This window comes from Gouania willdenowi, chromosome 18 (assembly GCF_900634775.1).
Source record: "Gouania willdenowi chromosome 18, fGouWil2.1, whole genome shotgun sequence".
Lineage (NCBI taxonomy): Eukaryota > Metazoa > Chordata > Actinopteri > Blenniiformes > Gobiesocidae > Gouania > Gouania willdenowi.
The window spans coordinates 24,872,801-24,888,814 of record NC_041061.1 but is presented as its reverse complement, the minus strand read 5'-3'; the positions used below and the strand labels follow the sequence as shown (position 1 = coordinate 24,888,814).

At 37.8% G+C, this 16,014-nt stretch overlaps 1 protein-coding gene across 1 annotated transcript; it reads left to right on the top strand.

Annotated features, from left to right (window-relative positions):
• The first annotated feature begins 4,809 nt into the window (after positions 1 to 4,809).
• On the top strand, positions 4,810 to 10,883 carry vgf (VGF nerve growth factor inducible). Its single transcript, XM_028473812.1, has 2 exons — positions 4,810 to 4,924; positions 5,582 to 10,883. Exon 2 carries the CDS (start codon positions 5,634 to 5,636, stop codon positions 7,668 to 7,670), a length of 2,037 nt encoding a protein of 678 aa, XP_028329613.1. The 5' UTR covers positions 4,810 to 4,924; positions 5,582 to 5,633; the 3' UTR covers positions 7,671 to 10,883.
• The last annotated feature ends 5,131 nt before the right edge of the window (positions 10,884 to 16,014 follow it).

Below are 16,014 nucleotides of genomic sequence, written 5' to 3'. Positions count from 1 at the left end.
AGATTAGATTAGATAATGATACAAATGAGATTACAATTGAACAAACAAATTAATTAAAAAAGTCAAAAATAACCTCAATAAATAAAATAAAAAACAGAGAATTGTCTTTTTAAATTGCAAAATAACCACAAGTTCAACTTAATCATTAGCATGTTCTACAATTGAATAGAATAAAGAAAGAAAGTAAAAGCAAATACAGTTTTGGTGTGCTGATGTCACAGATTTTAGATGCAGGTCAATTGAATCCGATACTTTTCTTTTTTTGCTGAAATTAGGCCGATATGGAATATCAGATTAGGACACTCAGAAACATCATTACGTCTTGTAGATGCAATAATAATCCAGTTTGTTTTGTTAAATGGGAACCAACAATGTTAATCTTGTCACAGCAATAGGAAACGAGTGACTGGCTTGTCTTCAAATAGAGCTTGAAAAGAGCTTCACCTCTTCAAAAAAGCTTTTTAAAATTTATTCATAACGAACTTCTGCTTAGAACACTTTTGTATCTTAGCTACAATTAGCCGAAGCATCATTTTCACAACCTTCTTGTGAGACCAAAGTGATGGAGGTGTTTAACCGCTTCCAAAGCTATATATGAGGTTATTTATCATGAGACCTACTGCTAAATACAGTGGTACATTTTTAGAGGCCGCTGTCATTTGTAAAATAGTAATAAGCAAGTGAATTTGAGGGATTTGTTGGATATTTTTGATATTGGTGCTGCTTTGGTGAAGCACAAGCTCTAATCAAAGACAAAAGGGCTGTTTTTTTTTTGGGGGGGGGGGGGGGGGGGGTGCAGTTGGATGCATTCAAATGTACATAAATGAGCTCAGAGAACTTGTCCAATTTTAAAAAAAAGTTACACCATTAAAGCTGCTGAACGCAATAATTATTATTTTTTTTATCACAACATTGTGTAGGTCTCATAGATCAATAAATCAAAGATCATTTGCTTGAAAAAAAAAAAAAAAAAGATGTGATGAATAGAAAGTGCCGTTTGAAAGCTGTCTCCCCTGTAAACACTCATTGACATTGTTGGAAAAGTTTCATGCTTTGCATTGTGGGATGTGGAGTCACGTAGACGGATGCATAGAAGTGTTTTTACTTCATTCTCATTGTGATTCCTTGTATTTCTTCACCAGACGAAGAAGACAGTGATTCTCTTGACAACCGTGATATCGTTTCACTCTGCAAGACATTCAATTTCTGCCGGATTTGGATTTTTGCGTGAGCCCCAAAATAAACATCTTCCATGGTTTAGCCACAACTTTCAGACCATGAAAACACCAGAAATGTGTTGGGAAGTCAATTTGTCAGTTTTAGGGGGTTGAATACAAGAAGTCACAATAAGATTGAAGTAAAAACACTTTTATCTATTTTTCTAGTTAACTGGTCCTTCCCTAGCTTTGACTAACTCTGTTCTCTGACTATCAATGCGTTTATCCTTGAGGAGCATGTTGACAGGAAATGATTGTCAGACTAATTATGCGTAACCATCATTGCTGGAGATAATGTGCACAGCATGTTGTAAGGATGTGTTGCAAAGAAAACTCACTGTTCAAACCTTGTCACATTCAACAAACTAAGAATTGAGACGATGTCTGCGTGTGAAAGGAAAAGAGTTTAGTTCCTTTCAGCCTAAATGCCTTGGAATGCTTTTTCCCCTAAGTTGTGTTTTGGATGACGGCTGAAAGCTGAAGTGCCTGCTCTCTCTCACACACACACACACACTGGCTGATGTGTTGGAAAGTAAACCCTAATGTTAGAGCAGGGGTTCTCAACCTTGGGGTCGGGACTTCGTTTCGGGTCATGAGACACTGAGAGGGGGTCGCCAGATGCCTTCAAGAAACTAAGTTTATTTTTTGAACAATTTTAACACATTTTTGCTTATTTTTGCCCTTTTCTTGCCACTACATCAAACTTCTATTTTAACCTGTTTTCATCACTTTTTATTGCCATGTTTTTTTTCTCCCCCATTTCTGCCCTGTTTCTGCACATTTTTCCCCACTTTTAAGACATGTTCAGCACTTATAAACCCTTTCCACCACTTTTCCCACCTAATGTCACATATGTTGACACATTATTGTCACTTTTAACCGCTTTTCATCACATTTCATGCTTATTTTTGCCAATTTAACCACATTCACGATTTGTCATGCCCTTTTTTTTTTTGCCAGTTTAAATTATTCATACTTTTTAAATTACATTACCCCAATTTATAACTCTTTTAAGCCCATATTAACACTTGAAACCATTTTTATCACTTTTTCTGTCTATTTTTGGCCACTCTAATTTCCCATTTGAGAACCCCTGTTGGAGAACAGATCATCTCCGCCCTCTTTAGACGTGACAGTAAACTGTAGTGAGTTATTGCTTCATGAATGATTGTGTTTTTTGGCTTGACCTTCAACTTTCTTACCTCTGCTACTTTTATCCTGAATCAGCATTTTTCTCTGATGCTGATTTTAGTGCTATCTTAAATGTTTTTTGTTTAATATTTGTCATCTGTTCAGTAAGCTTTTAATATGCAAACTAACCAGTGGCAGTTTTTAAACTATTTACTGTCAAAGAAAACCGATTCATTTTGGCCTTGTACTTAGAGAGAAGATGATAAGAAATGGATGACAGTGCTGTGTGTATTCTGCTAGTAATAGCTACAGGGAGAGACCCAATGTGTGAATGTAAACTTTGTCAAATAAAATCCAAATGTTGAATGCAAAGGAGCAGTTTCTGGCTGAGTAATTCAGTATACAGGACAATCCTAATGTTGAGGATTTTCCACATATCCTCCACTTTTTAAGGAAGTGTGTTACGGGACAACTGGCTCCTCAGCTGTTCTGTGATGTAGGAAAGCAGAATAACTTGCCCAGTTTGTGAGTCCGCTGGGAAAAAGTGTCACTAGTACTACTTAATAGAAATTTGAGCACTAGTCAAACTTTCCTATAGGTTAATATCACATCTATCAAATATTACAGCTTTCCTACCAACGGTGCAGAAACAGATGCTAAATGCAGTGTTTTCCTATGTAATAAAATGGACAACCAGGAATCACATTGTATGAAATGAAAGATGTTGTGCTCTGTGACAACTTTAGCCCTTATTCGATCATGTTAGAGCAAACGTGTACAAGTCTGGGAGTAAATTACAAATTCTAAGAGTACAATGTCACTAACAATGATTATAAGTAATCAAAAATTTTGCAGCCCACAGGATTAATAGCTATATTTATAGATGTGACCTTATAGGGTGAAGCTGTCCAGAACCTCCTCAGTTTGATCCAAAATGGTTTGAACCAGTGAAACCATTGCACAGTAACCTATATGACAAACCTTTTCCTCTGTTATAGTGCAAATAAGTGAAATTACATTCTGAAAATGTTCACATTGACTGAACAATTTTTGTTTTTTATTTTTTTAAAAACAAACTAAGATGTAATGATTATAATCACACATATACATTACGTCCAGATCACAGGCATTGTCAGTGGGGGAGATGTATGTATAAAAAATGGTATACTGTATATATCAACTCGCCCACATTATATGCCTTTTACAAAGCCATACTGTGTATGTTATGGATGTAATGATAGTTTAAGTAATTGATTAAAGAAAACTTTTATCAGGAATTGAACTCACAACCCTTGGTATGCAAACAAAGAAATTCTAGCTACTCTGCATGATATCTTGATAATTATATGATCCCAAAGTTAATTAACTATTGATTATTCAATGTCAAGATACACAATAATGAAGAATTTCTACGCAGCAAAATACCTAGAATAAAATCTATCAAATTTTTGATTAAATAATCTGTATTACTGTGTAAACCAGTGGTTTATTGACTCAAGTACCCCCTTTTTGTCTGACTACAGCATTTTACTCAGAATACTATGAAAAAACAACTATAGAGCATAATGATGTAATGAATGAGTGATAACACATTTTAAAGGATCTAATTTTGCAAATAAGTGGAATGAAACTGTATTTAGTGCGTCCTGAATAGATTTATTTCTATAGTTTTTATCATTTTCTGACATCTCTCGATATGGGAACAAGACTGACCCTTGTATTTTCAGTTCTATCATCATTTTGTGTGTTTTTGGTGTCATTTTATGTAATTTATTGTTTTTTGTCTGTTCTTTTATTATTCAGTATATTTTTCTCGTGTTTTTGTCGTCATTAGTCTGTGTTGTTGGTGTTCTTTGAATCATTATCTGTCAGGTGTGTGTGTGTGTTTGGTGTTCTTTGGTTGTTTCTAATGTAATTTTGTATGTTTCTCTCTGTTCATTTTTGTGTATTTTGTAGTGATGCGTGTGTATGTATTTAGTGGGTCTTTGTTATCGTTTTGTGTGTTGCTGGTAATTGTAACTGTTTTCGTCTCAGTGTGTGTGTTTTTTTTCTCTTGTGTGTGTGTTTTTGGTGTCATTTTGTTGTTGTTTGTTCTTTTTATTATTCAGTATATTATTATCTTATTTTGTGTGCTTTTGTTGTCGTTTAGTGAGTTGTTTGTAATAATTGGTATAATTAGCATTTTAAACTAAAAATAAACATAAAACCCCATATTTTCAATGCATTTATTTGTTAACACGTACCCTCATTTGAGAAACACTGGTGTAAACTGTACAATATTGGTTTAAATGAAATAATCCTAAGACACTTGAGGAGCATCCATTAGGCTGTGCTGCATGAGTCAGTGACGAGCTTCCCCACGGCATCACTGGTCACTGCCCAGTCTGGAATGCTGGGAAACACTGGTGGGAGCCTCCAACCAATCAGCAGCCCGCAGCATCTTATGAATGAAATTCAGTTTCGTGACGTCAATGGGCTTCGCTTGACGCAGGGATCACGTGCCGCTGAGGAGGAGGAGGCGGCGCGCGCTGCAGCCGCTGACCAGAGTCCTGAAGCGCTCGCGGACAGACTGCACTGTAAGTAGCTCTCACTGCTTTCTATGGACTTCACATTGTTATTGTTACAGCCTGCTGTTTGGAAAAAACTCAATTACAATGATGTAGAATTGTTCCAACAGTTATTTATCATTTAAAAACAAAAAAAAAAAAAAAAACGTTTTTTGTTGTTTGATAAGACTGAGATATTTATGATATTCAGATTATGACAAAGGTTTCTGATTATGTCTCTTTAAATGAACTATAGATATTATGGGATTTTATTTTATTTTATCCGTAGTCCAAAACAAATGATAATCATTATCATTTCAATCTTAATGGGGATCTTATCCAGAAGCAGCTGCTTTTTCTGGGTGGACACACACACACACACACACACACACACAAAATCTGACTCACGAGTCTCCAGTGGCTGTTGTGTTTGTTTTGTTTTGTTTTTTTTTTTAGATTCTGTTTTAGCTGCAGAGTTGTAAACACATTTTGATCTCATTTTGTAGTAATTTTGCTTATAAAAACTGATCAATCCATTCAGTTTAATTCAACTTTATTTATATAGTTGAATTGCATGGATAGATGTCCATCCATCCATCCATCCATCCATCCATCCATCTGTCATATTTTGGGAAAAAAAAAGGTAATTAAATTCCAGATTTGGTTTGTATGTGTTTTTTCTTGCAGGTATTTCTCATTCCCTTCGGTGGTGAACAGTGGACCCCCTCTTGCCCTGACAATGATGAGGTGCTACAATATCTCATATGCCACTACACTCCTGCTCCTCCTTGTGTTTTCATCCTTTATACATTTATCTGCTCCCAACCCTGTTGGAACACTCAGACCTAAAGATGATCCCAATGGACCAACAGCATCTGAAAACAGAGAAAACTCGGATGACAAAATGCCACTGATACAAAGAGAGGGCGCACAGGAAGAGGAAGAGCTTTTTAAAGATGTCGATCCAAAGAAATTAGCAGCAGTTTTATTGGAGGCATTGAATCAATCCCACGTCCAAACCAGATGGAAGAATGATAATTTCGAAAACGAAGAAGAAGAAGAAAGAAAAGCTAGTACAGGTGATGTGCACAGTAAGACCCCATATAGTAAAGTGGGCTCATTGGGGCGCTCCGATCGCGATCGAGGTGGAAGGGAAGAGCTAGAGCTATTGATGGCTGCAAATGGGAAAGCGCAGGAAAAAGCAGAGGAAGAGGAGAAAGCCAAAGCTCAGGAAGAAGAGGACAAGATGACTGAGAAGGTTACGAGTCGCACCACAAGTCAGACTGTCCAGATTCAAAGAGATCCACCATCCAGCAGTTCAGATGGAGGAGAAGGAAATGGGCAAGCTTCTGTCCCTCAGGAATCAACCAGACCAGGTCATGGAAGTCATGAAGAAGAGGAAGAGCAGCTCAATCCCGAGGAACTCAAGAGTCTTGAGAGAATGATGAAAGAGTTTCCCCCTCTGAACACTGCTGTCAAGCGAGAGGGAGGCTCAGAGCCCAATCAGAGAGAAAGCAGAGGTTACACAAGCTACAACGAAGTGTTACCAGCCCAGAAAAGCGGCGACCTCGCCATGTCCAAGAAGATGCTGAAATGGCGGGAGGAAACACAGAAAGCTGTTTACTTTCCAACATTCAAAGAAGGAAATTTCATGGATGACTTTGAGGACAGCAATGATGGCAGCAATGCAGCACAGCCCCAGCTTCCAGCAGAGCAGAAGGTCATGGATGAGGAAGAGGAGGAAGAGGAGGAGCTAAGTCTAGAAGAGGAAGAGGCTCGGGCTAAAGCAGAGCAGGAGGAAATGAGGAGGCAGGCAGCAGAGGTGCAGAAAGCCAAGATGGAGGAGGAGAAGTTGGCAGATATTGCCTCTGATATGCTACTGCGCTACATGGTCAAACAGAACAACGGTAATCAGAAGAACAGCTTGTCTGTGTCCAATGCCATGGAGGACAAAAGGTCTGAGGAGGAGCAGGTGACGGAGGAAGATGACATCGATCCCCAGACCATTGACAAGCTAATTGAGATCTCCAGCAAGCTCCACCTCCCTGCTGACGATGTGGTGGACATAATCAGTGACGTGGAGAAGAAGAAAAGAAAAGACATGCCACTTGACACATCACGTTGGCAACGACCTCAGTCACTTCAGTCCTCTTCTTCCTCAGCATCACAGCTTTCAGCCAATCATTACAACTTCCCTGTTGCCAAGCAACCATTTCGAGGCGTCAATCTCCTGAAATCTTGGCTCCAGGAGAAAACACCAGGTCAAGCAGAAGACTTTTGGAGAAAACAGGATGCACCTTTGGCGGGGAGTGTGTGGGCCAAAGATCAACCTCTGTCCATCAAATCTCAAAAGTCTTTTTGGTCGGGTTACCCAAACTACCTGTACACCTTCCCCCCCCACTACCAGAGGAAGCCCTACCCCTACTACCCAGTCTTCTATCCCCCTCCAATGAAACCCAGGTATTACATTTCCAAGCCTGCTCTCGGAGACGGCTCCTTCCTGTGGAACACTTTACCTCCAAAAAGACACTACCAAAGCTGGATCCAACCACGATTGAGAAAACCTCCCACCTATTCCATCCCATACCCTCTAACGTTCCAGTCAGTACCCATCAGCAAGCCTTTGACCCTCCCTCGCAGGCCTGTGTTTCTCTCTAAACCAAAGGATGCGTATGATCCTGCCTCAGTTCCTCCACTGACAGAAACCAGAGAGAGAAGCAACCTGGAAAGATTAGTGCAGCAGATCCTTATGAGGAGACCACAGGTGCTGGACTGAGAGTGGACTGAGAGACAGACGAAGAAACAGAGTAGGCAAAATTGGACGTTGTGAGTAAGAAAGACTATTTCTATCATACATGTTTTGTTGGAATTTGGTTTGGTTTAAATGTCCATTTTTCTTCTTGACTGATCACAATGTGGACAAAGAGGGAAGAGATTTTAACGGTATGTTTGAGAGGAAAATGGACAAGAAAATAAACAGGTCACACTGTTATTCTCTCTGTAAAGGAATGGGACTGCCAGCGTTCTGTTAGAACACGGGCTATGAGGGAGATTTGTACTCTTAGCATGACATCCTTCTCAATTTGGACATTTTACTATGCCAACAAAGAAGGACAAAGGTTTCCTGTAACATGGAGACAGGTTTGGTTCAGGCACGGTGTGGAAAGAATTCTGGAAAACTGAAGTGGTTGTTGGAAAGTGCTGAAGGAGCCTTTTGGAAAGATACAAAAATCAAATGGTCATTAATATGCTGATACATGATGAAAACTATATTTGACAGACATCATCCCATTAAAGTCTGACAATAACCACGGTCAGCAACGCCCTCCCCTCTTTACTCTGCCACTACCCATTACAACAAGCCTGAGGGCTGCTCTCCTGCAGGTTTTCCTTGGCCTATAGGAAGGAGGTTGTAAGTGGAGGGGATATTATACCAGGGGAAATTGGTATAATTATTATATATCACCTTACCCATATTTTATACATTTATACCTTACCACATATTTTAGAATAACATTCATTTAAAAACTAAAATACTGAAATAACCCCAAGGATAAAAGGGTAACAGGAGAGTTAAGTAGTTCATTCTTTCTATAGATTTTAGTAATAATGCTCATGCTGTAGAACAACATTGTACAGCCACTGTGTGGCCTGATGGCAGTGAGGGGGGTTATCAATGGGTTATTAATAATAGTATAATAATAGCCACAGATATTTGAACGCTGAAAAGTACCAGCGAAAATGTCACTTCCATTTGCTAATACGGATAACGTCATTAGATCCCCTACATCAATGGTTCTTAACCTTATTGGTATGATTTCTCCAAAACTTACACACGTAAGCCTGGGCCATTTTTATTTCATCATTTATTTTCTTTGTTCAAAATGTTTTTAATTTCTATAATTTAATAAAATTAAACATTTTTGTCATAATTTATCTTTTAATAAACTAGTTTATCATGGAATTGTATTTGTAACACATTTTTACTGGATGTGTTTTGACCCCTGTTGAACCCCTGAGACTTACTCAACTTAGATTAAACCAAGGTTAAGAACCACTGCCCTGCACATATTACCCTTATAGAATCCCTAGGGTTATCATCCAATTATTGAGGACGCATTCTAGCATTTCAGTAATTCTAGGGGTAAAACTAGGGGGGCTAATACCATATGATTTCTCGAGTAGGGCCATGCCCCCCCAATCCTGCATTTGAGCCGCCTTTGGTTTTAAACCCCCTCCTTTACAACACACCTAAGCCTGTGCAGTGTCTCCGTCCCTGACTGCAGCAGGTCTAAAAGTGACTATTTCAGAGCTGCACATTGATAATAAGGAGAAAACATGGAGCATGCAGATCAGAAGCTCTTCACGACTGATATGACACTATTGATCAAAACCAGAGGTGTCCAATCTTGGTCCAGGAGGACCTCTATGGGATTAGGGTGCCATGCATTAAGCCTCTCCTTACAATCATGTGTGCTAAAGCAGGAGAAATCTAAAACATGCAGGATTGTTGCCCTCCATGACCCACCCTTGGTCTGTTTACACTACCCTCGTTTTAAAACTAGTCCTGAGCTTTAGCTAATGAAAAGTAAATGGTCTCCTTTCCATCACTTGTTTTGTCGGACAGCAACTAATGATTAGCACATGCACCAAAGCCAATTTATCAATGACTGGAAACCACCCTCACTGTATGTAGCTTGCTGGGATGACTCACCCTTTTGCATAACTTCAATTACCTTGTTGCTATGGTGCCAAACTCTCCATGCCATTTCTACTGAGGGTCTTATTGGCGTTTGTTTTTCCTGACAAAAGCATTTAAATTCCATATAAATTAAATGTAAGGGCTTGTTGACACTCTTTAGAGTGGCTTTGGTCCACTGATGACTTTATTATGTGTTCCTTTTTTCCTTAATCACAGAGAGACAATGCTTTTAAAGAGGAGCAGAAATACCACACCTGACTTTGGGAATGTTCCTTTAAACTCTTAAAAATCTGTAAGCCCTTTGGTAATGAAATCATGTGGGATTTTACATTTTCCTGCTCAGGTGCTCACTGATGAAGAAATTAAAGTGCGATCTAAATTTTTTAGGGTTTAAAATCCAATTACAGCTGAAAAGTAATAGTGCTTTGAGCCTTGTGACATGTTACCAAGCAGACACATAGCATAGACAATCACAAAACTATAGAGACATCATGAGGCTATGACACAATGAGAGGAGTTGTAATTTAAGTTTTTTTAGGTTAACAAAAAGAAGGGAAAACGAAGAAGGCAGGATTGAAGATCATGTATCTGCACGTTTCTGTAACCTTGCATTTTAAAACTGCATCAATTTGAAAAAAGTATATAAAAAAAAAAAAATCCTGACGGTTGCAGGAGCAAATAATGTATCTTGGTGTTTGAATCGTGTTTGCAGTCAATATTGTCCATGGTCTTTCTCAGTGTATCTTGTTAAAATCATGAGAATAAACAAGCATTTGCTTGATGACGCGCATGGCAATGACTGCTTCTGCAACACGTAGAAAAACAAATAAATGCATTTATTTTTTTTGTCACGACAAAATGCCTCATCTTTCCAAATGGATAACCATTGATGTTTATACACATTAAAGCCTGTGTGGAGCTACTTCAGGAGCTCAAAAACATTTAAACTGCACAGAAAGAACAAAGTTAGAGCAGCTGCTTTCAACCACCTTCATTTGCACTACAGGAAACAGGTTTAGCTGAAATAGATATATTTATCTGAGACACAAGTCACACAAATGTTTTATTTGCATATATCAAATAGTAATAAAGGCTGTGTTTTGTTCTCTCACTAATTTGGGGATTAAACATAAGATCATGTTGTAAAGGCCATGTATCATACTTATATTTATATACATAAAAAAGGACAGAGAAAACATGAATATTAGTGTAAAATACCAACTAATTCAGTTTTAGATATCTCAACCCCTCCCCAAATACACACATTTAGTGAGACTCCACAATATTTGCAGGGCGCTCACATGCAGTCACTTTTAATCACAAATATTTGAAAGACCTAAATTTTTCAAAAATCCTTCATTTGTCCTTCAATTATTTCACAAAATACTCCAAAATTCCATGACAACAAGAGCGCAAACCTCCTCTTTGACAGATAAACTGGTACCATGATTTTTAATAGGCTTGGAAGAACTTTCTATCCCTATTAATAACAAAACAGTAGGTCAAAATGCATGGACACCCCCATTTTTACAAAGATTACGATGAAATACGCATTCCGGTTTCGATCCAGATGCAACTCATGAAATTTCATACAGACCGTTCAATTACGGATTTTTTAAAAAAAACTGATCAAGAATCAGTAAATTGATACAGATCCATAGCATATGGTCGATCTTCAGTTAAAAATGTGTCAAAATCTGTTAAGTACTTTTGACGTTGTTCTGCTAACAAACAAACAAACAAAGTGATCAAAGAAATGTAAGTGACGATCCTGCAGGAACTGTTATCTGTCACTTATTGCTTGATATTGTCGGTGCTTTCCATACTTCATGAATCAAAACGTTATAAAGTTACATAGCTCTGGTGATGTGCTCACACACACACACACACACACACACACACACTGAAAACAAACAGCAATGAGCTGTGCATGTTATCTACATCAGGGGTTCTCAACTGGTCTCACTGGAACCCACATTTTGCCATAATCATTAAAATGCGATTTTTTTTAGAATTCAACCAACCAAATTTAGTTTTTCAAAAGTAGCTTTTAAAAACACATACGTATATAATCTTTATAAAAAACACCAATCTATATATTTGCCTGTGCAACATGCATTTCACAGCATGCCTGTCAAAAGAAAAGTGTCTTTCAAAATAAAAGACAAGTGCAACATGAGAGACATTAAGCATTTATTCATTTTTGACCAGCGGTCCACGACCCACCAGTTGAGAATTGCTAGTCTACATCATTGACAGCAGCTTACGTGATGACATGTTTAATACAGTCAAAGCAGGTGAGACAGAAGCTGGAGCTGCGTTGTGATTCAAGTCAGCCCTGGAAAAGGAGAAACTCTGCAAGTACAAATAAAGTGAGTATAAAAGAAGAGCAAAGAAAGAGAAACAAACAAACAGATGATGTCAGCTAAGGTGACTTGGCAGAGGAATGGAGGGAAGAGATAATGGAGGAGTGCAGTGGTGCTTGATGATGGCAGCTCTGCCCACGAAGAGGTGCAGTGAATCATGGAGTCACGTGGGGAAGACTGGGTGACTCATCCACCAACCACCTCATCATCATGCAGCCACTGCAGAGCACCAAGCACACACACACACACACACACACACACACACACACACACACACACACACACACACACACACACACACACTGTACAGAATCAGTAGAACTTGTAAATCCTTTGAAATGTTCTGTGTGAGTCATGTCCTGTGATTAGTGCGTACGTTTCCATAATACCATAAAGGGGACATTTTTCCGGACTTTGCAATGCCATGATAAACACTGAAAAAATAATAAAAACCCATAACAATATAAGACTGAAAAAACAGAGCTCAGAGTCACATTTGATGTTAAAAACACAACAACAGTCTTCAGATCTGTTAGTTTTAGTGACTGACTGGCCTGTTGGTTTTCCAACAGGCCAGTCAGTGTCTTAGGTAGAATATATGGTAACACTTGCAGTTTTATACACAAAGGCTGGTATTACGCTGTCATTATTATGACATGACACACCTGTCATAAGCATTAATAAGGTGTTGTGGAGGCTGTCATTAAGTGTCGTTCATTACCCTAACCCTTTGTTACCCTAACCCAGGGGTCTGCAACCTTTACTCTCAAAGGAGCCATTTTGCCTAATCTCACCTGGATTAAAGTCAATCCGGAGCCAAAAAATGCTTTCTTAGTAAAGACAATATAGTGTATAAACGGGCGACCGTGGCTCAGGTGGTAGTGGGTCGTCTTCTGATCGAGAGGTTGGGGGTTCGATCCCAGTACCTGACTATGTGTCGAAGTGTCCTTGGGCAAGACACTGAACCCTAAGTTGCTCCCAGTGGTCGACTAGCGCCTTGCATGGCAGTCCTGTCCCACTGGTGTGTGAATGTGAGAGTGATTGGGTGAATGAGCTGATATGTAAAGCGCTTTGAGACTGCTTCAGTGTGGTGATAAAGCGCTATATAAAATCAAGTCCATTTACCATTTACAATGCTATACAGTTCAAACTATATCAACTTATTTCATGTAAAAAAAAAATTTTAAGTTAGTGTATTTGAAGGGCTTCAACACATGATCATGTCGGTCACCACATGCTATGTGATCATTTCTTGCAACATATCAAGCATGGATATTAAACTATATTTAAAGAAATCTGTCCCCACACAAATAGAATATTTTCTTCCAGAATATTCTTTTTGTTAGTTTTCTTACAAGAAATTTAAAGCCTGGTAAGTTGATGGTCTGTAGAGGTTTCAGGAGGCGACGTATGTGATTTATTTTTAGGTTAACAAATTGTTTTATCATAATTCTATTTCAAGTTAATGTCATTCGTCATCAATGCCCTCTGTAAGAAATAACAATTAATTATTATTATTATATTTTTTAAGCTATAGGGAGCCATTGCAAATGTGTCAAAGAGCCACATGAGGCTCCAGAGCCGCAGGTTGCAGACGTCTGCCCTAACCCTTACCCTACCTAACCCCACTAGATCCCTCCGCCTAACCCAAAAAATGCCAACATAGCTCCAAAGGTGTCATAATTTAGAGCAGTGTTTCTCAAATGGGGGTACGTGTACCGGTACACGATGGCACTACTACTAGAGAGGGGGTCGGTCGGAACTGCATGTAGTTTAAGTGTTGTCACCTGAAATTTCAGAAATATGAAAACAAAATTTAGAATTTTTTTAAATTATTATACAAAAAAAATAATTTATTACAACACAATCTTAAACAACTGTACACTGTGCACACTGAAAGCTGAACCACCAAAAGCTATTTCACTACATGTCATAAGTAAACAGACCTCTTGTATCCTTGACTGTCAGGCTAACGTCGTCATTAAGATGTTTGTTTACATTATAGCTGTTACTGCTGGCATCTTAACACATAAAATAATATAAGATCAAACACTCACCCTGGTGAAGACCAAACCATAATCATTGTGGAGCCGTTTGGTACCAAGGTTGTGGACTCACCCGCTCCTTACTTTTATAGGCTTTCATCTGCTGTTTGGTGTTGTTGGATCATGTTTAAATGTTGAATGGTGTTTGATCTTTATTTGAAATGTTGCTGCGCTAAAGCACGCATAGTTATATGCGCACCAGAGAGAGAGAGAGACGTGGCTTTTATCAGCTGTGGTATAGTCCCTTTGAGCTTTGCACAATGTTTTGAAGTGAAACTTGCTGTGTTTTTAAATGGCAAACATATGTATAGTATATATAGAATAACTCCAGGAATTAAAATAATTTGTGCCCCCTGCAGTTTTCTTAATGCCCCCCCCATTGAATTGAATTGTCTGGTTTGTGACTAGGGGTGAGCATTGGCAAGGACGTTGCCAATAAATTGAGTCAAAACTGTTTGCTTCAAAACATCCTATTTATTATTTATTATTAGTGTTTTTGCACATTTTCACTGAAAATAAGAAAATGCAGTGTTACACAATGCCATCATGAAATAAAGTGCAACAAGTTTCTTTTCACTGAAACTTCTGTGGAGAAGTCTCAAAGTAACCATGACAACATAATGACGGCATTGTAACAACTGTAAGTGAGAACAATAAGGAAAAATCACCCTGAGTTACTGATAATGCACAAAAATAAGAAAAAAATATTCATCCTATTGTGCCAGTTTAAACACTGATCTGAACAGATTATATGAAACTAAAATACCTGTGCATACATAAATATTGCAGGCATTACACACTGCCATCATAAAATCAAGTGCATCAAACAACCATTGCAACTCATTGAAAGCATTGTAACCACTGAAATAGTGCACAAATACAAAAAAATTTCATTAAATAAAAAAAATAAAAAAAAATAAAAATAATCTTCTTTTTAAATAAAAAATAGATTTTTAAAATACTGACCCCCGCCTAGTTGGAGTTGAAAATTCCAATTTCAAAGTTCAACCGAGTTCAGTTGCAGCACATCAAAATATACCTCTCTAAATATAATATTAGATTTTTTTTCTTAACTTTATCGTGTCGGAACTTCGACTTCAGGTGGCGTTCAGTCACTTTAGTAGTTCCTACTGCATATTTACAAGTTTATAAATATTATTTTAATTACTGTGCATAGTTCCTGTTATGAACATATGCATAGGCTACATCTGAATGAAGTAACTGTTGGAATGGATTATTATTCATGGTTTCATTAGGTGTGTAATACTATAATTATGTCTTTATACTCAATAATTCTGTTAATAAAATACATTCTCAGTCAGGCCAACTTTTTTCAAAGCCCCACAGGACAAGGACAAACAGTTTTACAACATCTGATTTCAACTTAATCTAAATCTAAAACAAAACAACCATGTACGTGAGCAAAGAGACAAAACAGATATGATCACCGGACAGTAAGATTAACACTAAAAAAGATAGTTTGACCAGAATGCACAAATCTAAATCATTAACAAATAAGAATATTTATATTTTAAATACTTAATATACATTAAACAACTCATGTTCATATACCTACATAAATCAAATAAACAGACACAATGGACCCCTAAATGATAAATAATAAGAAATCAATCAATAAATCTTGAATTTAATTTGTATTGTTTTAAATCAGCTGTAAATGTAATTTATAACTAACTATAATAACTGATCGTTTGATTTCTGAATGTAAAACATATTCCAATTAAAAGGAACACTGTTAGATATAAACTTTTTCATGCTTCGATCTACTGTATATGTCTTTATCTTTGATGAGCTCATGTTTGATCCTGACAATCACTAATGTTTTATGCATCATAACAAAAGAAGACACATGTGCAGCCATGTGCCAGGCAATAGAGGAGAAACACCAGATAACATAGAATAAAAATGCTGAGAAAACTACGTTAGGCACACAGGGAGTGAGACCACCCTGAGGCCCACAGCGATGCATTAGATGAGTGCCTGTTC